The 27,751-nt window shown below is 49.3% G+C and overlaps 2 protein-coding genes across 2 annotated transcripts; both read left to right on the top strand.

Annotated features, from left to right (window-relative positions):
- Positions 1 to 8,563: 8,563 nt before the first annotated feature.
- Positions 8,564 to 20,775, top strand: FANCE (FA complementation group E). The gene is made up of 10 exons (XM_049653383.1): positions 8,564 to 9,201; positions 12,653 to 13,274; positions 13,856 to 13,900; positions 14,199 to 14,258; positions 14,553 to 14,696; positions 15,061 to 15,184; positions 15,396 to 15,474; positions 16,810 to 16,876; positions 18,121 to 18,246; positions 20,235 to 20,775. Exons 1-10 carry the CDS (start codon positions 8,954 to 8,956, stop codon positions 20,334 to 20,336), a joined length of 1,617 nt encoding a protein of 538 aa, XP_049509340.1. The 5' UTR covers positions 8,564 to 8,953; the 3' UTR covers positions 20,337 to 20,775.
- A 925-nt stretch (positions 20,776 to 21,700) lies between these two features.
- On the top strand, positions 21,701 to 24,461 carry RPL10A (ribosomal protein L10a). Its single transcript, XM_049653384.1, has 6 exons — positions 21,701 to 21,798; positions 22,162 to 22,236; positions 22,328 to 22,408; positions 22,765 to 22,913; positions 23,774 to 23,946; positions 24,259 to 24,461. The coding sequence occupies exons 1-6, from the start codon at positions 21,794 to 21,796 to the stop codon at positions 24,427 to 24,429; spliced, it is 654 nt and encodes a 217-aa protein (XP_049509341.1). The 5' UTR covers positions 21,701 to 21,793; the 3' UTR covers positions 24,430 to 24,461.
- Positions 24,462 to 27,751: the final 3,290 nt, after the last annotated feature.

The raw sequence follows: 27,751 nt of genomic DNA, 5'->3' as shown, positions 1-27,751 counted from the left end.
TGGGCCCCCATTCAAAATGAACATCACGGCCCTTGTTAAAAAATTTAATCATTTCAGGTGGGCAACAGCAGATCATTAAAGCAAGTGTCGGGCCCCTGTGTGACTAAATATCCATGCCCATGAAGCTGGTCCTAGTAGCAGAATTTGAACCCAGAGTTCTGATTCCAGAACCTACAAGACTCTGTACTTGGAGGACAGAATAGTAATCACTATGATTTACTGAGCACTCACTAAGTGCCTTGTGCAAAACCTTAAAAAACAAAACAAAACAAAAAAAACCCCTTGCAGGGTGCCTGGGTGGCTCAGTCGGTGAAGCATCTGACTTCAGGACATGATCTCACACTCTGTAGGTTCAAGTCCCATTTTGGGGTCTGTGCTGACAGCTCAGAGCCTAGAGCCCGCTTCGGATTCTGTGTCCTTCTCTCTCTGCCCCTCCCCTGCTCATGCTCTGTCTCTGTCTCTCAAAAATGAATAAATGTTAAAAAACAAAAACAAAAACAAAAACTTTGCAACAACTCTGAGGTAACAAAGAGGCATTGTTAACTCTTTTTGTTTGTTTGTTTGTTTGTTTATTTGTTTGTTTTGAAAGAGAGGGAGAGGAAGCACAGGCAGGGGAGAGGCAGAAAGACAGAATCCCAAGCAGGCTCCATGCTGTCATCACGGGGCTCAATCTCATGAACTGTGAAATCACAAACTGAGCTGAAATCAAGAGTCAGATGCTTAACTGATGAAGCCACCCAGGTGCCCTCTTTTTTTAAGAGTGAGGAAACCAAGCTTTAGGAAAGTTTGAGTTACCCACCCAGGGCTCCCTAGAAGGGGCAGGATTTGAGCACAGGACCAACTCCAGAGCCTGTGTTCAGCTATCCTACAGCCTCTCTCTCTAAGGATTACAAAGGCAGGAACTAAAACGAGGTTGAGCATGACTCAGACAATCTCTTAGGACATTCGCCCGAGGGGCCTGTCACTGGGGGTTGAGCTGCTACATCGCTCAAGACAGAAAGGTGTCCCAGGTCTGCAGATACTTCCAGAGAGGCTTCTGCTTCCACGGAGATCAATGCAGGTAAGCAGCCCTTGTCCTCAAATAAGGAATAGGGTGGGGGACACAGGAAGGATCATCCCTTCATGGACCACGCATCTTCCCAAAGCCTCCTCTCCCCTCTCAGTTCCGACTTCTAGGCTGAGCTAGCTCTGAGCCCTGGCGGATCTAGCCGTGTCTCCTCACTCTTCTCTTTCCCACTGCAGCTATCAGCACCCTCAGCCCCCTGGCCACCTGGAATGGGGCCGGCGCCACTCGGAGCCACGTGTCACCCTGCCAAGACCCCGGCTGGGGCTGACCCGCAGGGGCTCCGAGCCCACCTACCTGCCCTCTGTGGCTGTGGGTTGGGACTGGCCGGGGGCCTGCTGGGGTATGGAGCCTGGCCTGGTGGGGTTGGCCGGCAAGGCGGAGGAGGTTGATGGCAGTTCCTGGAAGTCCCCGTCACCATCATGTGAGTCATCAGGGGCCCTGCAGGTGGGCACAAGTGGGATCTGAGACCAGGGTTCCTGTGCTGTCTCTGAGCAAGGTTTATATCTCCTTTTACCTCTTTCCCACCTCAAGATTCCCAACTAGAGGGAAACTTACCTCCAGCTCTGTTGTTGTCTGTGTGCTAGAAGCAGAATTTCATGGTGCCTGAGGAGTCAAACCACCTAGTCTCAAATGCCAGCTCTGCCACTTAGTAGCTGTGTGGGCTTGGATAAGTCACTTAACCTCTCTGGACCTCCGTGTCCTCAGTGATAACAGTACCTGTCTCAGGTCTTGTGAGGGTGCAGTGAATTCATAAATGTGATGTGCTTAGCACACAGTACCTGGCACAGAGTAAACACTAAATGTTAGCAGTTATTTTTTAAATTATTCTAATTCAGCGCCGTCCAGCTGGAACACAAGTCACCTATATAATTTAACAGCTTTAGTGAGATATAATTCACAAATTCACCAGTTTAAAGTATACAATCCAATGTAATATAGTATATTCAGGGATGCCTGGGTGGCTCAGTTGGTTAAGCGACCGACTCTTGATCTTGGCTCAGGTCATAATCACAGTTTGTGGGATCGAGCCCTGCATCAGGCTCTGCCTGCTTGGGATTCTCTCTCCCTCCTTCTCTCTCTGCCCCTTCTCTGCTTGATCGATCTCTCTCTCTCTCTCTCTCTCTCTCTCTCTCTCAAATAAAACATTTTAAAAAAAGAATTGATATAGTATATTCAGAGTTCTACAAACATTACCACTATCTAATTTTAGAAGATTTTCCTCACCCCAAAAGGAAACCCATGAGCCAACCACTCCCTCTCCCTCACTCCTCCCTGCCCCTAGAAACCGCCAGTCTACTTTCTGTCTCTATGGATTTGCCTGTTCTGGACACTTCATATAAATGGAATCCCACTATATGGCCCTTCGTGTCTGGCTTCTTTGACTTAGCATCACATTTTCTGGGTTCATCCATGTTGTAGCACGAATGGGTACTTCATTCCTTTTTATGCTCAAATGCTATTCTGTTATATGAAAATACTACATTTTGTTTTATTAATTCATCAGTTGATGGACCTTTGGGTTGTTTTGTTTTTTGACTATTATGAATAATGTTGCTGTAAGCGTGCACGTATACAAGTTTTTGTGTGGACGTGTATCTCATTTCTTTGCTATATACCTAGGAGTAGAATTGCTGGATCGCGTGGTAACTCCATGTTTAATATTTTCAGGACGTGCCCAGCTGTTTTCTAAAGTGGTTGTAATTCACATATGCAATCTACATTTTTTCATTAAAAATTTTTTTAATGTTTATTTAGAGAGAGAGGGAGAGGCAGAGAGAGAGAGAGAGAGAGAGGATCCCAAGCAGGCTCTGTGCTGTCAGTTCAGAGCCTGATGCAGGGCTCACACTCATGAACCATGAGATCATGACCTGAGCTGAAATCAAGAGTCACATGCTTAACTGACTGAGCCACCCAGGTGCCCCTGAAATTTACATTTTTCTAGGAGCCACATTCAAAAAGTAAAAAGCAACAGGTGAAATTTAATTTTAATATTATATTTTATTTAACCCAATATATCAAAAAACATATATCCAAAATCATCCCAACATGTAATCAATATAAAAAGTTATTAATGGAATATTTTAGAGTCCTTTCTGGTACTAAGCTTCAAAATCTCAGTTCAGAGTAGCTGCATTTCAGGTGCTCAATAGCCACATGTGGCCAGCGGCTGCTGTATAGGACAGCATAGCTGTAAATGGTGTATTAGAGACCTACGCTTCTGACTGGATTCCCAGTTACTTGGGGGCAAGACTTTGTGTGCCCATAGAGCTCTATGTGCAGCAGACACTCAGCAGATGTTACACGAATGAGTAAATGAATGAATGGATCCAGTTTTCCCCAACAGCTGCTGACGACGATCACTGTTACTCCCAGGAGCCTCAGCCTAAGTCAGACCCTGTCCGGGAGCTCATGGCCCCACTTCAGAGCCTGGGCCTGGAGCTGCAGCAGGTAGCGGGGGAGGGGCAGTGGCAGAGGATGCCATGCTGGACCTCTGAGATGCCCGGGCCAGCTGGAGGAGGGCTGTATGGTCCCTGGGCTGTATTGGGGATGGCAGTGTGTATGCGTCGGGGGAGGGGGTGGACATGGATGTGCCCTGACCCTGTGTGTGGCTGCAGAGGGAGCAGGACAGTCGGGACGTCGTGTGTGGCATCTGCATGGACAAGGTGTGGGACAAGCCAGAGGCCGAGCGGATCTTCGGCATCCTACCCAACTGCACCCACGCCCACTGCCTGGGCTGCCTGCGCACCTGGCGGAAAAGCCAACAGAACTTCCCGCTGGCTGTCATCAAGTCAGTGTCAGGAGGAGCCTGGGAGGGAGGGAGGGAGACGCCTCAGAGAGGTGAGGGCTTGTGACTGTTCTCCCACCCCGCCTTGGCAGGGCCTGTCCCCAGTGCCGTGTCCATTCCAGCTACATCATCCCCCACAAATTCTGGGTGAGCGAGGGGGCTGAGAAGGAGCAACTCATCAGGAACTTCAAGGCTCGGACCAGGTGAGGCTGGCAGAGGGACCATGACCCAGGTTAGGGAAGAGGAGAAGACAGCCTCTGCTCCATTCTGGCTCAGCCGTGGTTCCCAGCCTGGGATCCCCCAAATCCCAGAAGTTCAGAATGATAGAGATGGCAGCTATTGATAGGATGTGAGCTATTTCCACTATTTCAGAAAGCCCAATAAATAATGATGAGTGACCGAGACAGCAGATCAAGCCTTCCAGCCTGGCTCAAGGTCAAGGTCAATGCAGGGTAACTGTTTTTCTCAGTGCAATGAGAAACCCTCCTTGGCTTTTACTTCTGATTTTTTTTTTTAAGCAAGGAGATAAATTGATATGAATGCTGTTTGTGTAGATGATCTTTGAAAACATGGGGTCTCTGAGAAAGAGACCAAAAGGCAGCCCTTGGAGACAGGGAAAATGTCAGTAGGTTTTAATCTCTTGTGGAGGGTGGGCATACATCCAGATCTGGAATTAACTACAATTCCAGGCTCTTAATTTCACCTTCCCAAAGGGCTTATTATATGCTACATATGCAAAGTCTATTTGGATAAAGGGTGGGATCAAAAAAGAAGGTCTTGTCTCTACCTGTGACACATTCGACGTTGTTGAGAAGGCACCGGATTTTGCTGTGAACTATAACAGCTGACTCAACAAAGTGGGGAAAAGCTCTTGGGTGAGTCTCACAGAGGAGGAAGTATTTGAGCTGTGGGTTGGAGGAGGGGGCTCCTCTGGAGGAGAAAAGTGAGAGCACTCCAGGCAGAGACAGGTCAAAGTGAGGAGATATTGGCATCTGGGGTACCAGTCGGGAGTCTTTAGAAGTTGTCTGAGCCAAAAGGGAGCACCCAGGCCCAGGTAGGATAGGAGATGATGTAGATGAAGGGCTTATTATATATGACAGACTTTGCACATCATAAACTCTGTGAAGTAGGGCGTCCTAAGATCCTCATGCTGCAGAAGAAGACACTGAGGCATGGTCTGTATGACTTAAGTGAGAAAGTGGGGTTTGAAGCCAAGCATTCTGACTCCTAGTGCATACTGGAAGGAATGGGGGGTATTGAGAGGAAGTGGCCAAGTGACCATGAGGTTAGAAGGAAGATTTAAGAGGCCTAATACTTTCAGCATAGGTGGTCCCAGGACTGTCACTGTCCCATGAGGGTGAAGAGAAGGAAGCTGATGGGAAATGTGGATAGGTTGCGTGTGGGGTTTTTGTAGGCTATCCAGATGGAGGGGGTTCTGTCGCCAGGTTTGAGTAAATAGGAGGAGGAAGAAGAGAAAGGGCATCAATTTCATTTCATGAGCTAGCAATTGCCAAATCATAAGCCCACTCCTCAGAACAGGACATTGTTTTAAGTTGGTTACAGAGACACATTTTAGGATGATCTTTTCTTGGTGGTATTGTTGAAACTTAGTTCAAAGAAGGAAAAGAGATGCCCAGCTAGCCCAAATGAACTTTGTGGAGGCTTAGAGAAAGGCACCCCCCCCAAGACACTTTACTGCCATCTGCTGGAAAATAGTTGTAATAAATGTAAAATCTACACCATGATGCCAGCGGTGACTGCGTACAAGTGGTGCCTTTGTGCTACGTACAACCTACCCAGCCTTACGCGTCAGCCTTCAGTGCTCCTTGTTCCTGGGGCAACAGGGCTTGAAGTAATGGTCTTCTCTCCTTCTGTCCTCTCATAGCCAGATCCGATGTCGGTTCTTCATGCAGGGGAATGGCCGCTGCCCCTTCAAGTCTGATTGTATTTATCTGCACCAGCTACCGGATAAAGCCCTGACCTCTGATTCTCCCTGGACTGAGAGTATGCAGCTGACCTCTGGGAGTGAGGTGGTAACAGCAGGAATGTGGGACAGGGAGGCTGCTTGCCCTGTTTACAATAAATGTCTGTGATAAATATAAGACCTATACACGATGTCCATAAGGATAATGGTGCCTGCTTAGATGGGGCATCTTTGTTCTACGTACAACCTGCTCAACCTTATGTGTCAGCCTTGATTCTCTTGTTCCTGGGGCAATTGGGTTGAAGGTGATGGGTTTTCATTGATTTCTTTCTCTACTCCCAGGTACTGGGCCCAACAGGGTTCCAAGGGGGCACCGAGCAGGAGGACGAAGCATTCTTCATGAACTGTGCCCTGGCCATGGCCTTCTGGGGTTCAGAACTCTTACTGGATCGCAATAATTCTTACCTTGGCTTTCTGTGACCAGGATCAACATGTGGGGGATGGGGCTGAGGGGCAGGGGGTTGCTAGGTGGTAGGTCTTTCCCCTTTTGGGACTTGGTGGGGGATGAAAGTAGCAAGCCCTCCATGCCCATGAAACAAGTACTGACCCAGCTAGGGAACAGGGGGAGAGGTGGGGGGCTCTCGGGAAAGAGGAGGTGTTCACTTTCTTGCCAGGGACTTGGTTTTTAACTTTGCTTTTTGTAGGATTCTGAAAGAAAACCAATAAAATGCATCTAAGCCATTACTGCTAGTATCTAAAAAGTGTCTGCTCATAGCCCGGATACCCTCCCCCTAAACCAAGGGGGGTGGTTCTGCATTCATTCTGTTGCAATATCACCTGTCAGCCTCTGGAAAACTTCATTTTATGCTCATAAGAATACGAGAGTGGAAAAGAAAATTAATAACAACTTAGTATTATAAAAATAGTAATGACATCAGAATCCCATGAAAGGGTCTCCAGGATCCCCCTGGGTTGTTTAACCACTCTCAGAACTTTCCCCTCCATTCTCCTTCCCAGTGGCTAGAATGCAGACCTTGGTGGGCATGAGCCAGAGCCACCACCAGAGGGTAAAGCTGGTAGTTGAGGATTGGCAAGTCACTGAAGGCTATTTAGCATTCCTGACCCTACCCGCTACTTGTCAGGGCCTGTCCTCCCAACAGCTGGTCATTTGAAGACTGAAAACATCTCTTATGAAGTTAGAACAGCTAACCTGAGACAGAGATGTCTGCACAAAACTTCTGCTAATGTGGTGTCTGCAAAGCAGTCACTATCTGAGAGATACTCCTTAGTCTTTCCCAACAGCTCCCTTGAAATTATTTTGGAAAAAACAAAAGTTTGGCTCCAATGAAAATCAGATCCAGCTCAAAATATTCCTATGGCTTACCGTACCACTACCATGCCCACCTGGCCAGCTCAGGTGGTAGAATGTACAACTCTTGATCTCAAGGCCATGAGTTCAAGCTCTGCATTGGGTGTAGAGACTACTTAAACAAACCAAATATTCCTATGCTTACCATACTACTTAGAGTGAAAACTGAAGTCCTCTTTCTGATCTCAAGGCCTCAGAAGACCTGGCCCAGTTACCTCTCTGATCTCTTCTCTGATTACTCTCCAAGTACATTCTGCTCCAGTCATGCTTATGCCTCAGGGCCTTTGCATGTGCTGCTTCCTCTGCATGAGATGTCTCCCCACAGATCTCTCTACCTGACTTGCTCCCTTAACTTCTTCAGGTTCATCTTGCCTGCCTACCTATTTAAATTCACCTCCCCCACCCCTGCTTCCCTGCTATATTCTTCTTGAAAGCACTCACCACAATCAAACATTCTACTGTTTACTTATTAGTTGTCTCTCCTCACTGGAGTGTCAGCAACAATGAGGTGTTTGTTTTGTTCCCTGAAACCCCAGCCTCAGGTGCTCAGCAAAGATTGACTGAATGAATGGATGTGTGTGTGACTGCAGAAGCTGGGAGAATGGTAAACTGGAACCCAAAGTGAGGTTTGTGGGGTGCTGTGGAGCTCTTCTCCCCTCTCTATTCTTATCCTCTGTAGTGATTCCTCCTAGCCTGCTACTTCAGTAGAAGTCTGCCTCCTCCAGCAAATTTCCTTAAAACTGGAACCTTGGGAGGTGGAGCCACTCCCTGCTCCTTGTAAACAACCAGAGCAAGTGGGCTTCTTGGACTTTGTGAGGAAGTTCACAGCAAGGCCTTTGGCCATATAGTGTTGGGTTTTACTACCACCCCATTCTGAGGGATAGTTGTGCATCAAATATTTCCAGAGGACTGAAACCTTAATGATGGCAGTTGATGGCCTGTGGAAGAGGTGACATCAAGGCAGGTTGGTAAATGGTGACCAAATCCTATCGCAGTTTGTGATCTACACATAACATGGACATCAGATAAAATTAAATGATACTTGGATCCTGAAGAACAACAGGATTTCTGGGGCGCCTAGGTGGCTCAGTCAGTTAAGCGACGCACTTCGGGTCATGATCTCATGGTTCGTGGGTTCGAGTCCCGCATTGGGGGCAGCCCGAAGCCTCTTCGGATTCTGTGTCTCCCGCTCTCTCTGCCCCTCCCTTGCTCCCGCTCTGACTCCCTCAAAAATAAACATTGAAAAAAAAAAAAAAAAAAGAACAACAGAAACCCTCACATCCACTCAGCACCCCCACCTCCCGCCCAACTACTTCAGGAAGTGTGGAGGAAGGAAGGTGTAGGTCACAGGCAAAGATCCACCCCTTCACCAAGCCCCGCCCCACTCCACTATCTCCGGCAGGACACCTCCTACAAGCTACAAGCGAATTCCCACATTGTGGCCCTGCCCTCACCGCGGCCCCGCCCCGTCCGCGGATCTCGCGGGGCCTTCCTCCCGCCCCCTTACTCCGTTCCCAGACTCTCTGGCCTGGATCATTGCTAGCCCCGCCCCTTCCGGCCTACCCTGGCCGCTCGCTCCACGTCCGGCCCCGCCCCTAGCCACACCCCCCTCGGTACCTTTCTAACACGGCGCGAATCTCACCGGCTGGTGGTGCTCAGTGTGCGTCTCCGAGCGCGGAGTGTGGCAGGTGCGGGCGGACACTCTCCGCGGCGTCGGGGCAGGCGCTGGGGTCCTGCTCCCTTTCCCCAGTTGTCGAGGCTGAGGTCAGGAACCAGATCGGCAGCTGGCGCAGCACCCGGGTTCCAGGCATGGCAGCCTCGGAGGCTGCACCCGCCCTGCCTGAGGGCTCGGGGTCGGCGCCCTGGGCGCAGCTGGATGCTTCCGCCCGGCTCCTGCTGCAGGCGCTGCAGGCCGGGCCGGATGGAGCGCGGCGCGGCCTGGGCCTGCTGCGGGCGCTGGGCAGTCGCGGCGGGGAGCCCTTCGGCTGGGGCCACGTCCTCGAGGCGCTGTGCCAGGAGGAACCCGTCGTGGAGGGCCCGGACTGTCGCCTTGAGCTGTAAGTCGTCTGGTTGTGGGGCGCGGCATTTCTCCACGGTCGTGTGAGGCAGGGGCTGGCGCCGCCCACTTTTCTAGATGAAGAGACCGAATCCCGGAGCGGTTAATTGGTTCCCCTCAGCCGGGCGTCCCTGCCGCGCACCCTGTAGGGAGGAGCATCCAACAGACCTTTATTGAGAACCTTCTGGGTGCCGGGCCGGAGCCGCGAACCCGCCTGGAAGACACCCGCCTTCCGCTGAGTGTAAATGAGTAATTAGAAGCCAGTGGGCCGGGGGCGCCTGGGTGGCTCAGTTTGGTTCAGCGTCCCACTTTGGCTCAGGTCAGGTCATGAGCTCCTGGTGGTTCATGAGTTCGAGCCCCACCTCGGGCTCTGTGCTGACGATTCAGAGCCTGGAGCCTACTTCGGATTCTGTGTCTCCCTCTCTTTCTGCCCCTCCCCTGCTCACGCTCCGTGTCTCTCTCTCTCTCTCTCTCTCTCTCTCTCTCTCTCTGAAAAATAAATATTTAAAAACTAAAAATTAAAAAAAAGACGACACTGGGCTCAAATAGATTCTGTTCGCAGATTCCCATCTCTAAAGAAATGGAACGCATGCCTACCTATAACAAAGTGTACACAAGTGGAAAAATAATGCCCAAGGGGTGCCTGGGTGGCTCAGTCAGTTGAGCCTTTGACTCTTGAATTGGACTCAAGTCATGGTCCCATGGTTTATGGGATCCAGCCCCTGGTCCGGCTCTGTGCTGACTTGGTGGAGCCTGCTTGGGATTCTCACCCTCTCTCTCTGCCCCACCCCCAAATAAATAAATAAAACTTAAAAAAAAGTAGCGCACATTATAAAGTATACAAAAATAGACATTTAAAACGTGGTGAGAAAACGGACCATCTGTTGGAATGGCTTTATAATGTCGAATTTTCAAAGCACAGTGTACATTCTAGGGCAAAATCACTTTTCTTAAGGATGGTGTTTTTGATAATTATAGTCTTTGGTATGACTTTGAACTTTTTTTTTAAATTTTTTTTAATGTGACAATTTCTGCTAGGAGAAGGGTCAGCTCTGCCATTTTCTTATTTGGTGTGCGTCATTTACTGGCATTCAGTTTCTTTTCAGTCGTCCTTATAAGTTGTGTGTCCATTTAGTGAGGTTGGTGTTGTTAAAAAACAATACCGTATCCATAAATTCCTTTAATTATCATAATTAAAGTACACAGAAAAATTTAAAAAGTGACTGAGGTGCTGCCTTCAGCCTCTAGGGGGCTCTGCACACTTGGATACCCCTCCCTCAAAATTGGGCTGGAGCCTGGAAGGTGAAGGGCCATTCCATACCTTAAATATTTATGATAACTAACTTCTTATGTTTTAGGTAAGTAGAAATGTAAGTTCTAATACTGGCTTCCCACACCCCACTTTGAATTTTTTTTTCAAGAAATGGCTCAGGAGGACTTTCTGCATCCCCAGATTGGAGGTCATAGAAATGTTTGTCCAGCTGTCTGGCTTTTTCCAGACAGAATAAGAGGAGGGGACTTAATCTAAGGTCTCTGGGTACAACTTTACTTCAGTATAATTGGTTTCTTTCATTATCTCATGTATTTTGTGCATTTAACACTTATTTTGATAAGGGGGTTCGTGCACACACAAGAGTTAAAAGTCCTTGAAGTTAGGATAGGGTCTCCCCCACCTCTGTACTCCTAATCATCCTCTACCACAAATTGACCATATATATTTTTTTTATTTTTTTTAATGCTTATTTATTTTTGAGAGAGAGAGGCAGAGCATGAGCCAGGGGAGGGGCACAGAGAGAGGGAGACACAGAATCCGAAGCAGGCTCCAGGCTCTGAGCTGTCAGCACAGAGCCCGACCCAGGGCTCAGAGGACCCACGAACCATGAGATCATGACCTGAGCCAAGTCGGAGGCTTAACTGACTGAGCCACCCAGGTACCCCAAATTGATCATCTTTTTAACTTTTACTTTAGTTTTCTCTCTCACTTAAGTGGTTGGTTTTCACAAAGAAATAAAAGTCAGATTTTTTTCTCTTTCACTCATCCCAGGTGCCCCTTGTGTATGATGATAAGCAGCCCTGCAAAGTCCCATAGAGAGGATTAGAGGCGTGATGGCAGGTGGGCTTGGTGTACCCATGACTTGCCACACCAGTAAGCCTCGGGTCCCACAGCATCTGGATTCGTGCCTTTACAACATTACAGATGGCTACACTGCTCTGTCCACAGTAGTCCTTGCCGATGTCTGGACACTTAATTCTGAGAGTTAATTCATTCAATAAAGTGTGTACCAAGTGCCTGATGTGGGCTGATGCTATGCTGGGTACTGGGACATGGAGGAAGGAGACACTGCCTGTGCCTCTCAGGAACTCAGCTGGGTGAAAGGAATGTCACAGCTAGACTGATGTAACCTTGAGAGTTCCAGGGGATTGCCAAGGAGAGCACAGGGCTGCAGAATAAGCACTGCACAGCATCCTAGAGTGTTATTATTTTACTTTGGGCCTTGGTCCATCCCACAGCACATTCTTTTTGTTTGTTTAATTTTATTTATCTTTTTTTTTTTTTTTAATTTTTTTTTTTTAACGTTTATTTATTTTTGAGACAGAGAGAGACAAAGCATGAATGGGGGAGGGTCAGAGAGAGGGAGACACAGAATCTGAAACAGGCCCCAGGCTCTGAGCTGTCAGCACAGAGCCCGACGCGGGGCTCGAACTCATGGACCGCGAGATCATGACCTGGGCCGAAGTCGGCCGCTTAACCGACTGAGCCACCCAGGCGCCCTAATTTTATTTATCTTTTTAAGTAAGCTCTGTGCCCAACCTGGGGCTTGAACTCATGACCCTGAGATCAAGAATCACACGCTCTAGGGGTGCCTGGCTGGCTCAGTTGGTGGAGCATGTGACTCTTGATCTTAGGGTCTTGAGTTTGAGCCCCCCCCCCATATTGGGTGTAGACTTAAATAAATAAATCATTTTACAAAATTAAAAAAGAGTCACATGCTCTACTACTGACTGAGTCAGCCAGGCACCCCTGGGGTATTATTTTTATGTAAAGTTTGGGAAGGGACTTTTTTTTTTTTTGTAAAACAAGCATAGATCTTTTGTAGAGTAGGTTTCAACGTGAATTTTTGAGCTGAACTAGGAGATGTCAAAGAGCAGAGCCTAGCATAGAATACATGAATACATGCTCAATTTAAAAAATATTGAATTGTTCAGAGAAATTTTGGCTGTTTAGTAATAGTAAAATGAACTCAAGCTGATTTAACAACAACGTAAAATACACGCTCGATAAATGCTTGTTGAATGACTGTCATGCTGTCCCCCTCCATCCATACTGACTCGCAGGTACTGCCTCCTAGTTACCCTGTCTGTCCATTGCCATCTACCCTGTAGCTCTATGCAGTCTGTCCTGTGCTCCTTCCAGGAAGATGCTCTTGACTGCTTGTCCTCCTGCTCCCCAGGAAGCCACTGCTGCTGCGATTGCCTCAGTTATGCCAGAGGAACCTGATGTCCCTGCTGATGGCTGTTTGGCCGTCGCTGCCTGAAAGCGGACTGCTCTCTGTGCTGCAGATTGCACAGCAAGACCAAAGCCCTGACCCTGACACCTGGCTCCGGGCCCTGGGGGAATTGCTGCGAAGGGATCTAGACATTGGGGTATCGACTGCGGGAGCATCCCCATTGTCTAAAAGCTGCCAGAGACAGCTCCAAGGCCTGTGTAGGCAGCTGGGCCAGGGAGGCAGGAGGCTGAAGTTGCTCCAGACTCCGGATCCTGGAGAGGAAGAAAAGGAGGACAAGGAGGACGAGGACCCCCATTGGCCTGGGAAACGCAGAAAGGGGCCAGAGGAAGAGCCTGCCAGACCTGAGGGGGAGAGGGCCCCCAAAAGGTTCCGATATTTGGAAAGGGAGGAAGAAGGTCACAAGGAGGAGAAACACGAACCTGAATCTTTGGAATCCCTGGCAGATGGAGGAGGCACATTGCCCATTAAGAACCAGCCTGTCCAGGCTGAGCCCAGTGTGGCTGGTCAGAGTCTGGAGGATGCCAAGGCCCTAGCTGAGAATTTGGAGCTGCCCAAAGCTATCCAGGTACTAGGGTGGGGAGGCTGGCTTTAGAGGGATCCTCCAGGAGTGGGGGGTTTATCCAGGGTCAAAGCTGGTTGGGAGACCATTTCCCAACTGGGATAACTGTGGTCCATGGAGCAAGGGGTAGGAGGGTGGGGTTAAGGGAATATAATCTCTGCTCCACAGCTTCTGAGGATGAGGTAGGAAGGGAGTTATTGGAGGTGGGGAACCTTTGGCCTAATGATGTACAATGTGAGGTTAAAGGGTGCCAAGCAAGAAGAGAAGCTCCAGAGCTATCCTATGGAGAGGGCGTGGGACTGACTGTGCCGTGTTCGGCCTGTCCTCCCGACCCAAGGCCTGGGTCTTACCCCCATTAGGGTGGGTGCAGAGAGGTCAATCTAGACAGCTGGATTTCCATGGGCCTTGTCTACTTTGAGTTCTTAAGTACTTTTCAAGGTTAGGCTTTGTGTTCTTGGTCTTCGTAAATCATCTTTGCCCCCTAGCTCCCACTGACCCAGGGCCTTCTCTGAAGAGGGAGCTAGGGCTGGGCTTGGGGCCACACTGTGCTGGTAGGGACTCAGCAGTGATCAGGTTCTCCTCTGCAGGACCAGGTTCCCAGGCTGCAGCAGCTGCTCAAGACCTTCGGGGAGGTAACTGACCCCTGCTCAGCATTGCCCTTCTTCCACCTTCTGCCTGGATTTCAGCCACGCCCAGGAGAGCACAGGCTGTTTGGACAATGAGAGTCAGGGTGAAGGTCTGAGGTGAAGGTCTGAAGAGCCGCAGGGGCTCTTCTTGACCCAAGTCCAGATATGTCATCTAACCCCAGAGCAGTCCCTCTCCTCTGATAGCATCCAGGGTCCTCACCCACCCACTGTGCCAGACAAAGGGGTGGTCTCTGACTTGTCACCAAGGGCTCTGCCAGCCCTAACATGGGATTTGCCTTTCCAGGGCTTGGAAGGTGCCCCTCCAGTTGAGCTACAGCTTCTCCACGAATGCAGTCCAAGCCAGGTGAGTCCAGGAAGACGGCCTGGCCTGAGGATATGTCCCCAGCCTTTTTCTACTTACATCTGTGTTTCCTTGCCTCGTGTGGGAATTTGGGGAGGGGATTTTATTGGGTTTTTGGTCTCTTGGGCAGGGGTCACCGTGTGCTTCCTTTTAGCCCTTGGACCCTCACCATAGGGCAGCTCTCCCTGCCTTACCTTACCTTGGAGTGTCCTTGCCCCACCCATTCTGCTGCCCAGTTGGCTTGAGACTGCCTAGCAGAGACAGACCGAGTGTCTATGTTTCCCTCCTACTTGGCAGATGGAACTGCTGTGTGCCCAGCTGCAGCTCCTGCAGCTTTCGGACACAGCTCTCCTGCAGTTCTGCACCTGGCTTCTGTCCCTTTCACCAGACCTTAGCCTCAGCAATGCTACCATTCTGACCAAGAGCCTCTTTCTAAGACGGGTAGGTGCACTGGGATACACTTGGCATGCTGGGGACAGTGGGGGAGAGAATGTGAGCCCGCAGAAGAGTGTGCTTGGGAGAAGGGGTTCCCAAGGCAGCCTGGGGCACAGAAAGAGCATGGACCTCCAGGCCATCTCTCCACATGGCATCACATTCCTCCCTTGTGGGCCCCAGACCCTTCCAGAAGCTGAAGGGATTTGGGAGCTGGGGAAGGGAACTTTTTGTCTTCCCATGTGAGTTCTAAATAAAAGAATTTTTGTTTTTTCTTTGTAACGTCTATCACCATCTGAAATATGTCTGATAAGCATTTATTACAGGGAAGAAGAAATGAATTAATTAATATTTTCCTCCCCACTGGCTGTAGATTCTGTCCCTGACTTCCTCGGCCTCCCGCCTGCTCGTGACTGCCCTGACCTCCTTCTGTGCCAAGTATGCTTATCCTGTCTGCAGAACCCTTCTTGGCCCCGTGCTCCAGGCCCCAGGAACTGGTAATTCTGGAACGAGCCCCGGCCCGGTAGTTCTTCCCTCTCTGTTCCCAGCACCCTTCACTCCAGGGTGGCCCTGGCAGTTGTGTATTCAGTCGGTAAGGTTACCTGCTGCTTCCCTGACGATGCCCCCCTGTAATGCGCCAGGCATCCTGTTCCATCCTCTCCTACCATTTCCTCCCAGACTTCCCTTGTTCTGCTGTCCTCTACCCAGGTCCAGCTCAAACAGAGTTACTCTGCTGCCTTATGAAGGACGAGGCCCTGGAGCCAGACACGCAGGTTCTAATGCTGGGGTAAGTGTACAGGCCTCCGTGCTGCCCCCACCCGCTCCCACTGGCCAGGCTGGCTCCCGGCATTCTGGAGTTGGAGCTGGCTGGGTACCAGGCCCTGTGCCCGAAAGAGTGGCAACTGCACAGCTGATGCCCCTCTCGCTGTTGCCTGGCCTGTCCGCCCTCCCGTGGGCATGTGCCAGTTGCCATCCTGTGAACCTTCCCAAGGCCAGGGTTTCAGTCTTCCATTCTGGGTACGTTGGAGAAGGTAGAGAAGAGGCTGGGGTCCCTGCTCCTGAGTAGTGCACAGTGTAGTTGGCACAGTGGTTAAGAGTACTGGCTCTGGGGTCAGACAGACAGGATTTCAAATCTCAGCCTTGCCTTGGTGAATCCAGACAGGTTATTCCATCTCTGTGAGCCTGTTTCCTCATATAAAAAAATGGGGATGATATTCGCTCCGTGGGATTTTTTCTAGATATCAAATGTGGTAATGCACATAGACCTCCGCACAGTATTTGGCCCCTAGTAAGTGCTCAAAGATTGTTATTAAATTGGTGTTTGGTTTGGGTATTAAAACTGGGGAGTCACAATCCAGACATGTAGAAACAATGGGGAGCTACAACCCCATTGGACACTAATGTGAAATGTAAAACGCTAACTGTAACATGAGAAGGGGGCGGCCTGAAAAACAACGTCCGCCACCACTTATCGAGTACATTGTCTGTGCTTTAGGTTCATTATCTCAGTCTTCATGCCGTCCTGTGAGGTAGGTGCTGTTGCTGCCTTAGAGTTGGAAAAACTGAAGCTCAGAGTAGTTAAGGGACGTGGTCAGAGGTCACACAGCCAACCAGGGATAAAGCCTGGGATCTGACTCAAGACCATCTACCCACGAAGCCACACTGTTTCCATGTGATGCACTGCCCGTGCATGCAAGCAGAGGACTGTGTGGTAGAACAGGAAGCACAGTAGAGTGGCCCCCACTGTGGTCTACTTTTTCCCTGTGCTCTGCAGGGCATGCCGCCTTCTCTAGAAAGCCTTCATAGGTATCATCTCACTGCATCCTTGGCTCACCCTCACCTTTGGTACCTGGGATGCTCTCTCCACTCCTGCTTATTTTTCAGGGAACCTTTGTACACCTCACGCCAAATCCTTCACCATCCCTTCCAGGAGTCTTGGGCTGTAGTCTTCCCAGCACCGAGTATGGGCTGGCTACTGAATGGCTGCCAGCATCGGGGGCTCTGAGTACTTCCTTGGTTGGCTGGGGATCTTAGCTGTCTCCAGTGCCTGGCACTGCCTTGGGGTAGGAGCAATGGATTCCCAGGCTTGGGCCGGTCTCACTGGAGCCTGTGTTTTTTGCAGACAGATCTTGGAGCTGCCCTGGAAAGAGAAGACGTTCCTGGTGTTGCAGTCACTCCTGGAACGGCAGGTGAGCAGGCTGCCCTGGGGAGGGGTGGACCGAGAAGTGCTGCAATGCTGTGGCCGGGCGTGGGGCTCCCGGGTTTCTGATCCCTCCAGTGGTGGAGGGGCAAGCAGAACAGGTGCCCCCTGACGGTAAGGGAGTCCTGGGGCCGGAAAGGCTGGTAGCAGAGAGCTGACTGCCTGGTAAGTCCTAGCTCTGCCTCTTACTAGTCGTGTGGCCTTGGGGAGGGACTTTTTGATGTGTTTGTGTATAAATTTAATTTTATTTTTGAATAGGTTATAGATTCATTTGTTCAAAAATTGTAAAGCCCAAAGGATATGGTGAAAAATGTTTCCCCAGCCATCCAGGTCCCCTCTCCAGGGCTAGTCAGTGTTACTAGTTCCAGGGGAACCCTCCCAGAGGGTTTTTCTGTATAAGGACGTGTGTTTAAGTTCACTTTTTCCTTGCTTTTTACATAGATGGTAACACACCAAGCTCAGTTCTCTGTACTTTGCTTTTTTAACCTGACAGTATATTTTGGCAATTTTTCCATATCACTACCTGAAGTTCTACCTCATTTTTTATAACTTAGGTAGTAGACCTGACCTCTTTATGCCTCAGTCTCCCCATCTACAAAATGGAAGTGATGACACCCAAGGTTGGGGTGAGGTTGAAATCGATAATTGGTGTAAAGTGCTCAGAACAGTGCCTGATACATAATAAATATCGATTACATTATTATTTTTTTTTAAATTTTTTTTTTAATGTTTTATTTATTTTTGAGACAGAGACAGAACATGAGCAAGGGAGGGGCAGAGAGAGAGGGAGACACAGAATCTGAAACAGGCTCCAGGCTCAGCCGTCAGCACAGAGCCGGACGTGGGGCTCGAACCCACGGACCGTGAGATCATGACCTGAGCCGAAGTCGGACCCTTAACCGACTGAGCCACCCAGGCGCCCCTCGATTACATTATTATTAAGGAGAGCTATTGTTACTATGCTGGCAGTACCCCTTGGGACTCCTCACTCCTTTATACCTTAAACCACCAAGCCAGGCCAAGACCTATGTGCCAGGCTTTATGTGCATTATCTCATTTAATCCTTTTCGCCATCTTTAGGATTAGATATCATGAACCGCATTTTACAGATGCAGAAACTGAGGCTTCGTGTGGTTAAGTGACCTTACCGGGGTTACCTAGTTAGGAAGTGGTGGAATTGGGATTTAAATCCGGGGCCCTTTCTTGTTCTGTCCCATCTCCCAATGTGTGCAGGTGGAGATGACCCCTGAGAAGTTCAGTGTGTTGATGGAGAAGCTCTGTAAAGAGGGGCCAGCAGCCGCCACGTCCGTGGCCTATGCCAAGCTCATGCTGACAGTGATGACCAAGTATCAGGCCAATGTGAGTATCAGTAGGGCCATGAGGGCTGGTCCTGCTGCTCTGAGTGTGCCACGAGGGTGTATGTCTAGTGTTTGCTGGGGAAGACACCCTGAGTGTTAGCCAGGGAAACTATGAGTTCAAGCCTAAGACTGGGGAATGAGACTGCTTAGGAGTTCATTCATCCCAGTAACACCGCTGTGGGCCAGATGTTATATGGGGCACTGGGGAATGAATAGTGACCATGACGCAGTCCCTGTCCTTGACTTGACACTCTCCACCAGTGCCAGGCTAGTGAGGCAAGAGAGAGATGATAACCAGATCACTGTAATATCTGGTAGGTGCCAGGTGAGAGGTGTGGGTGCCGGGCATTGGGTGGCAGAGGAAGTGGGGTGCAACTAAACCCTGCTTGTGGTTGGGAATTGGGACAGGCTTCTCAACTCTGAAAGGGTAAATGGTGGTCAGGGGCCAAGACTGAGGAAAGGGCATTTCAGGCAAAGGAAACAGTTTAAGCAGTGAGTGTCCAAGGGGTCTACAGGTAGTTTGTTGTAGCTGAGGCCTAAAAACGTGAGAGCAGATGGTAGTTGGGGTGAGGTTCAAGGCTAGAGTTAAAATACTGAGAGCTAATATTGCGTAGCCCCTGCTCCGTCTCAGGCACTGTTCTAAGCCCTTTGCTTATGCTAACTTGCTAGTTTATTCCATGTGTTAGCCCAATAAGAAGGTACCATTATTAGCTCCATTTTATAGATGAGGAAATTGAGACTCACATTGCCAGGCCATGCTAGCATCTTATGGAGGATGCTGTAGGATTTGATGAGGAGCATGGAGTTATCTTGAAGGCCAGGCATCCTTGGCTGTTGGCTCTTTACCTTTTTGGGGGAGTCACAGGCCCATCTGATGATTTGATGAAAGCTATAGATCCTCTCAGAAAAATGAAACCATGAACACACATCTTATGCACAATTTCAGGAGGCTCCTGGATCCACCGAAGACCCTATGTAGATCCTGGAAGAAGGTCCTCGAATGTGAGGCATCAGTAGTTATCCCAGCGCTTTCAGCTGGAGTGTCTTGGTCAGTTGTACATTTTATAAAGAAGCCTCGGACATCTGTAAGGAGTGGGGATTCAAGAGAAGACAGGGCAGAGATCTGTCAGGAGGTTGTAGCAACAGATCAGGGAAGAAACACTGGCCCAGAAGGAATGTGGCAGTCACAATGGAGTATCTCTGACCCTCAGTTTTCTATTCTGTAAAATAGGAGGGGGGCACCTGGGTGGTTCAGTCGGTTAAGCGTCTGACTTCGGCTCAAGGTCATGATCTCACAGCTCATGAGTTCGAGCCCTAAATCAGGCTCTGTGCTGACAGCTCAGAGCCTGGAGTCTGCTTCAGATTCTGTGTCTCCCTCTCTCTGCCCCTCCCCTGCTCACACTCCGTGTCTCTCTCCCTCAAAATAAATAAACATTAAAAAAAAAAACCTTTTTTTTAGTAAAATAGGGTTGTACAGATTTTATGAAGTCATGGTTATAAAGTGTTCCTACATAGAAAGCACCCAATAATTGTCAACTGTTATTAACATGGCCGACTTGGGGGGGGGAGGCACCTGGGTTGCTCACTCAATTACACATCGGACTCTTTGATTTTGGCTCAGGTCATGATTTCCGTTCCTGAGTTTGAGCCCTGCATCAGGCTCTGCACTGTCAGATTTTCTGTTTCCTGTCTCCCTCTTTGTCCCTTCCCTGCTTGGGTGCATGTGCATGCACACACTCTCAAAAATAAATATATGAACGTTTTTTTTTAAATGTGGCTGACTTAGTAAGTTGTACACTTAACATCTGACCCCTGGTTCACTTGAACCCGAAAACTTACTTAATCATAGTAGAATAATGGGTTTAGATATCTCCTCCATTGTCCTGGTGTCCTAGATTCCTCTCTCCTTCCTAAATAGTGCCCCGAGGCAGAGGGGAAAGGGAAGGATCAGCTGCTGGAGTCCTGATAATTATTCTTCCTTCTCCCCAGATCACTGAAATCCAGAGGCTGGGCCTGGCCACAGCCCTAGAGCTCAACACCACTTTTCTGAGGAAGTCCCTGCAAGCCGCCCTGAGACGTCTGGCTCCCTGACCATCCAGCTAAGGGACCATACTCCTGGAGCTCCCTCACCAGCTTCCTGAAGGATACTTCTGCCCCCAGTACCTCTCCCTGACCCCTTGCCTGGGGCTAATGGCGGAACCTGCCATCCCTGTTCCAGGATGCAGAGAGGCCATCTTGGCCTTCTAGCCAGCAGGCAGGGTCCTGGGCTAGAGGGGTTGGATGGGCTCACTCCTTGTCACTTTTACTTCAGGCTGCCGGGACAGAAACTTTCTGATAGGCCTCAGTAGAGTCAAAGCAGACCCAGAATAGATGAATGATGCTTCAGGAGCCCTGGAGGTGACCTGTGTGCTCAGCACAAATATCTTATGCTCAAGTGTATGTTATGACCCTCTGTGTTCTTTCTGGTTTGGATAATAATTTATTAAAAAGCAGATATTTAATAAAAAGCAGGAAGTTTAATGTCTTATTCAAAGCAGTGTCTGCCTTCCTATTAACTCTGGGTGTTTGTTGAAACCAACACACCACCACCACCCACCTACTCAGTGACAAGGGGCATCTTTTTCCTGGTGAAATCCTCTGTGAGGGGAAGGTGACAGTTCTCAGGTTCGTTCATTCACAGTTCTGTGCGATAAGGTGTGATGCCACTCACCTCGGCCCTATCAGAGCTGTCTGTTGAATAGGTGAAGTGTGCACTGACCACTGGGGAATGGGGCCGTGAAGGTGGGTGCAGCTCAGTCTGGAGCTGGAGGCTTTTGAGGAGGAGTCTATAGGACTCCTGGGGTTTCTATGGGCAGAGAAGAGGATGGGGCCGGTTGGACAGAGGAAGGGGCAGAAAGGGTTGTGCAGTGCTGGCCGTGTGTGTTGTAGTAGCTAGGGAGGCACCTTGTGTATAGTAACTACTTAATGGGTAGATGACATTGAATCAGCTATCAAGTGAAAATTCATTACAGTACTTTCCCAGCTCTTCCCCACTGCAGGCTTTGAGGGGCCAGGAACCGAAGTTTCGTGACATTTCCCTTCTCACAACATCCTCTGAAGCCCTGAGCCCCAGAGCAAGATGGTGAGGGAGAGGTTAGGAGCAAAACCCGCTTTTGAGACCCGAAGCAGGTGTACAGGACCGGAGGAAAAGGGCAGAAAAGGTTGGAGAGACAAACATGGGGGAACTGCATGCTTTCAGCGACCATTACGGTGCGGTGCCCAGTACCAGCCTATTAAGTGCCTGGCAGTGGCTGGCGCCCACGAGAATATTTCTCGCGGGCCACGGGGCTCCCAGGACCGCAGAAAGCTATCTCCCAGTGTTCGAGCCACTCTAGCTGTGTAACACGCGGCAGCGCCCTCCAGCGGCCGCAAACGGCTGGGCTCCCCGGGGATTGCGTGTCCCGGCCCTCGCGCTCAGAAGGAAAGCTACATCTCGCGAGAACAGGAGCCTTATTTGAGCGCATGCGCGAACTGAATTATTCTTTTCTCCTGCTGTTGTGTGTGGCGCTATGAGGTAAGTGGCACTTAGGGAGCCATCCACACTCATCCGCGCCCCCTGGCACCTTGGTGGGGGGAGACTTGCGGGCTGAATCGGGGGGATCCTTGCCTCTGCTTCGCCGAGGGGCATTTCTTGCCGGACGCCGCCCTGCAGGCCCGGCGTTCGAGTTTGAGCGCCAGGCCCGACCGCTAGGAAGGTATCTCTTCCTCCTGGCCTCCACCTTTATCGCACCCAAAGCTCCCGATTTGGTGTCCGGAAGCCCCTTGGCGTGCGTCGTGAACCCTTTCTCCGTCTCAAAGTCTGAGACTTCTGACTACGCCGAGGGTGTTGATCGGCGCCTCCCGCGTCCTAATCGCTCGTCTTGATTCTCTCTCGCAGCAGCAAAGTCTCCCGCGATACCCTGTACGAGGCGGTGCGGGAAGTCCTGCACGGGAACCAGCGCAAGCGCAGGAAGTAAGCGCGCGTCTCCGCGGGGAGGGCGGGCCCGTAGCGCGGTGGCTTGGGCAGTCGCGGTCGGCTGGTTAACTTTGTTACTTTCTCTAAGGTTTTTGGAGACCGTGGAGCTGCAGATCAGCTTGAAGAACTATGATCCTCAGAAGGACAAACGCTTCTCGGGCACCGTCAGGTTGGCACCGTTCTGATCCCACCCAGCCCTCCGTGACCCCGTGCCCGTCGCCTCCCTTCGGGCTCCCGGTTGAGCTCGAGGCGGCGGGCACGTGCGGCACTGACGCGCTTGGGTAGTTCAGACCCCCTGCTCCGGGCAGGCGTGGCTGGACGGACCCCCACCCTGGGTCTTAAAATAAGAGGGGAGGCGTGGGGAGGCCTTGGCCGAGCCCGCCGGCTAGTTTGAGAAGCCAGACTAGCTGTTGGTGAATGTGGACCTTCTGGGTAAGGCTCAGTGGCTGCAGCGATCCCAGACCCCTTCACCTGCTCTTGGAGTCCCAGGCTGGGTTTGACCTGTTCTGTCCCCCCAAAACGCAGGCTTAAGTCCACTCCCCGCCCCAAGTTCTCCGTATGTGTGCTGGGGGACCAACAGCACTGTGATGAGGCGAAGGCTGTGGATATTCCCCACATGGACATTGAGGCTCTGAAGAAACTCAACAAGAATAAAAAGCTAGTCAAGAAGCTGGGTGAGTGTGGCTTGCTGTGGTTTTGTATTTGGGCAGACAGTTCCCATGGGAATGGTAGAAGAGTGGTATTTCTGCCATTGGGGTTTTCATTTATTTGTTTTTTTAATGTTTATTTTTGAGAGTGAGTGAGAGCACAGGGGAGGTGCAGAGAGGGAGGCAGATGATCCAAATTGGGCTCTGCGCTGACAGTGGAGAGCCCAGTGTGGGGCTTGAACTCCTGAACCATGAGATCATGACCTGAGCTGAAATAGGAAGCTTAACGGCTGAGCCACCCAGGTGCCCCTGTCCCCCTCCCCCCCATTTGGATTTTTTAAATGATGGGAGAGGGAGTAGAATCGTGATGGAAAGGATCTGCTGTGGTTAGTTGACTTCTGATAATTTTTAACCTTTTAAATGTTCCTTTTTATGTTGGCTTTGAAGATTCTAATTGGGTTAGCTCTCACAGATGGACTAGTCAGGTGCTGGTATGTTTTGATTAGGGATTTCTATTTAAAACTGATTTCTTTTTCGTTTTTATCCTTTGTGTAAGCATTTTACAGGTAGGAAATAGGTGCCCTAGTTACTGTGAATCTAGAAAGTAGGAAGGCAGGATTTGAACTCAGCCTTAACGAGCATGTGTATTTTCTATTGAACATGAGGGTGGGTCAGCCTGGGCTTTTGACCGGGTTTCATGTGAATGTTGGACCAGTAAAACTCAAGAGGATAGAGAAACTGGAGTGAGAAGATTAAAAAAGACTTGGTACTTGGAGAGAGGGGTTAGCAGGGTGGTTAGGGGCCGCTTCGTGTTTGGTTGACAGAGCCCTGGTTGGAGTTGCCTTCAGGGGCCAGATCCTAAGCATCCAACTGCTTCTCTTCACCAGCCAAGAAGTATGATGCCTTTCTGGCTTCTGAATCTCTGATCAAGCAGATTCCACGAATCCTGGGTCCTGGCCTGAATAAGGCTGGCAAGTTCCCTTCCTTGCTGACCCACAATGAAAATATGGTGGCCAAAGTGGATGAAGTGAAGTCCACAATCAAATTCCAGATGAAGAAGGTAAGGAAGGCTGGCTGGGTTGCATAGGTTAAGCACCACCTGTCCTGGAGTTCTCTAAATAAGTTTTCCATTTATTTTTTCTGAATTCTCTACATGGGAGCCCTGGTTTGTGTTTCTGTAGATACTTAGGACATGTCACAGTCACTGAGCAGGGTTGAAGCTTTTAACATAGCCCTGGTCTTCCTGGCCTGGGGTCAGAGTAGGTTTATTAGTGACTGGAGGTCAATTTGGACCATCTGGCTTGTAGTTGTGCCTACTCTCTTACTCTGTTGCATCTAGCCACCAACCTGATTGACTTTACTCTTCCCACAGGTGTTGTGTCTGGCAGTGGCTGTTGGCCACGTGAAGATGACAGATGATGAGCTTGTGTATAACATCCACCTAGCTGTCAATTTCCTGGTGTCATTGCTCAAGAAGAATTGGCAGAATGTCCGGGCTTTATACATCAAGAGCACCATGGGCAAGCCCCAACGCCTGTACTAAGGCACAGTTTAATAAACCCTAGTGCTACCTGCCATTATCTGTCTGCCTGTGACTAGGGGAGAGGGAAGTGCTCTGTGAGCTGACATTGCATGCCAGAGCTTTGTGCTGATGACTGCAGTTCCTGGCACCCAGTGATGGCTGGTCCTTTTCTCCGTGCTGCAAACCAGGAAGTGCATTCTATCTACCTTAAAATTTAGGTCTTTTGGATGCTTACAACATGTGACAGTATAGGACTACTAACAGGGACTGAAACTTTTCTGTACCCTGGAGGGGCTGATCTAGGCTAGGACTCCAGCCTGTAGTGCTCCTGCTTACTAGTAGAATGGAGTCAGGGCCTTCACTGAGGACGTTGACTCTGTCCTTGGCAGCGTGCTTAACCTGTGCGCTGAAGTTGCTTCCCTTTTACACCATTGGTTCTTTCTGTGGGCTTTTTTTGTTTGGTTTTATCCCTCTAAATGATGTGTTGAGGCTCAGTCTGTAGGGATCACAAGGACCAAATGGAGTTTGGATCCTTAGATTCTTGTCTGCAATCCTGATCTAGTATTTGTGTGACCCCAAGTTGAATACTGTATATTCAGGGGTAGTAATTTACTCGGAGATGTTTAGGAAAACACAAATAGATCTGTATTAATACTGTAATTCACCAACCTTGTTTTTTGGGGGAGCTTAGCAAGCGGGTAGAATTGGACTGTGGAAACTTTTAGATCTTTGTACTTGGGCAGGCTCTGTGGCAGGCAGTTCCCTGTTCTTGCCTCCAACACCCAGTACTGGGAAGTTGGTTTTTTAATGGGAAATACCTGTGATTTAACATTAGACTTGAACCTGCTTCATTTAACTTTGGTAAAGTAACAGGTTCATCCCTCCATCTCTTATTACAGCTGAAAGGCTAATCCAAAGTATATATAAAAATGTACCTTGAAACAAGCTTGAACCATGAACAATCCGAGGTTTTCACCAAAGATCTTTGGGGTTTTTTTTTTTTTATTGTTTTAGCTTTTAAGTTAGTAACTGCTAGTAACTTTGCTTACTGGCAAAAAAGCTGCAGTCTTGTGATAAGCCCGGAATTTGGGGTCCTAGTTTATGCATAGTAAAAGTGATCGGAAATTGACTTAACAAAATGTTGGCCATGTTTAACTCTGGGAGTAAAATGATTACCTGGGATTTCCTGGAGTTCTGTCATGTTTGTAATCAGAAAGAAAAAGGCAATACTGAAGGCAAGAAAGTTTGATACTTTGACTAGAGGAATATAATCGAAAATTGCAAGTGTAAGTATGTCTTAACGCCTGGCCTCTCGCACTGCTGCTTATTAGGCACTGAATACAACCAAAAAGGCAGAGCCATGAGGCAGAAGCATAAAACCGAAGTCCTCACTGGAGTTTGCTGTGATGGGTCCCAGCTGCATCTCTAGCGCCAAGTCCCAAGGGCCCTAGTGGGCAAAGCCTCTCAGAACCTGCAAACCACCCCAGAGCCTAAGACCAGAGAGACCTTTTGTTCCTGCCAGCAGTGGTGCAGTACTGAGCAATGCCTGTGGAGCCAAGGGTTTTTTAGAAGCAGTTTCTCATTCATGATCCTGTGTATCCTACCAATCAGAAGGCAATTCTCCAGGAAGTGTTCCTAAAACAGCAGTTGCTAAATAGCAATCACATGTAGCTACCTACGTAGTGTTTGGTCATAGTATGTAAAGTCTGTTGGTCTGGTTCAGTTGAATTTAGATGCTGGTGAGTGGGGAGAAAGACCAGGATGGCTTTAGAATTAGACACACCTTCCTGTTTGAAATGAGCCAAGGATTAAAAATTTTTTTTGTAAGTTTGGAAACTCCAGGGAAAGGTTAAGTGGGTGTTTTAGAAATACTTAGGGACTTGAGTCTTACTGGATTGATTTGAATCACCTGGATTTAAATCAAACCCATTCTATTTATTAAGCCTTACGTTACTGGGGTAGGAATTCTTACCAACTATACTAAAATGCTGACCCACTACTGGGCAGTGGGGAACCTGTTTAGAGCCATGGTGCCTGCTCTCAAGAGGCCCCCAGCAGCACAATAAAGAGTAGGTAGCAGAAGAGAAAGCAAATGGAAAATGGACATGGAGACAGATCCATTGTGAAAGAAGGTTGAGCTATTTTCATCAAATTCCAGCCTCTGGGATGATCCGTCGAAAGCTTGTGTGCACCTGAGAATTCAGGGTTCAGCTATCTGGGGAGCCCCAGTTCTCCAGCATTAGCACTACAGGGAAATAAAGAGCCCCTAAGAAATCTCAGAGTAGCACCTAGGCCTTGACCTTAGAATTGGCAAGATGACAACAGAAATGGGTAGGAAAGGCAGAACTTCAGCTCCATTCTCTGGGATCCAGCCATCTTGGCCCTTTAAAGCTTCCCACAGAATCCTGAGCAGGTAAGAGCCACTTCAGGAGAGTCCTGGGCTCCAGCCTCACAAGACTCCCCTTATTCTGATCCTCGCCTTACTTTGGGACCTTGAAACTAGACATCACCCACCTCTGGATCTGTTACATTTGCATGTGGGGGCAAGGAAGTAGGGAGATGGGCGAGAGGGCGGCCATATTGCACTTGGATTTTCCACAGGAGATCTACATGATTCTAAATCACCCGAAGGCTGTTTACTGCTGTTTACTCCGGGAGAGAGAAGGCAACAGCACACGTGATGATGCCTCAAGCATCCAATAGATAGAATTACCTGTTAAGCCCAGAGATCAGATTTTGGATCCAGTCCTAGGCTGGGCACGTAGTGGGTGCTTCATAAACCAAGTTCTGACTCCAGGAGCCACAACCACCTGGCCGGGGCTCCAGGCACCTTCCCCATCTTGCAAGTGAGTCTGGTGGCCATCCAATGCTGTGGACTAAGACAAAAAGCTACCAGATTAGTCTACCAGGTGCATGGTCTTGGAGTCAGGCCGACCAGATTCAAATCTTGGTGTTGCCACTGGCTGAGTGAATACAGCATTTAACTTCAGTGTTTCCCCATCTGCAAATCTGGAGGTTGAACCAGAATAATCTAGAAAACGATTCTAGAGTAGGGTTACCCGATTGAGCAAATGAAAATACAGGATGCTTATTTAAATTTGAATTTCAGATAATGCATATCCATTGAAGATACTGTCTCCTCACCCTCCCCACTCTGTGGTCCCTGCTGTATGAGCACAAGATGGTTCAGAGGGGAGAGTAGGGCTTTTCCAGGCAGAGAACAGGTTGGAATCTGGCTTCCCCTGCTAGCAGCCATCCACTTGGGAAAGCACTCTTCCCCCTTGAGGTTCTTCTCTGGTGTAAAGTGAGAACAGGCTAGAGAACCAGCAGTAGCCACCACGAA

Source organism: Panthera uncia (assembly GCF_023721935.1).
Source record: "Panthera uncia isolate 11264 chromosome B2 unlocalized genomic scaffold, Puncia_PCG_1.0 HiC_scaffold_24, whole genome shotgun sequence".
In the NCBI taxonomy this organism is placed as follows: domain Eukaryota; kingdom Metazoa; phylum Chordata; class Mammalia; order Carnivora; family Felidae; genus Panthera; species Panthera uncia.
Note: the sequence above shows the minus strand (reverse complement) of the source record. Positions and strands in the feature narration are given on the sequence as shown.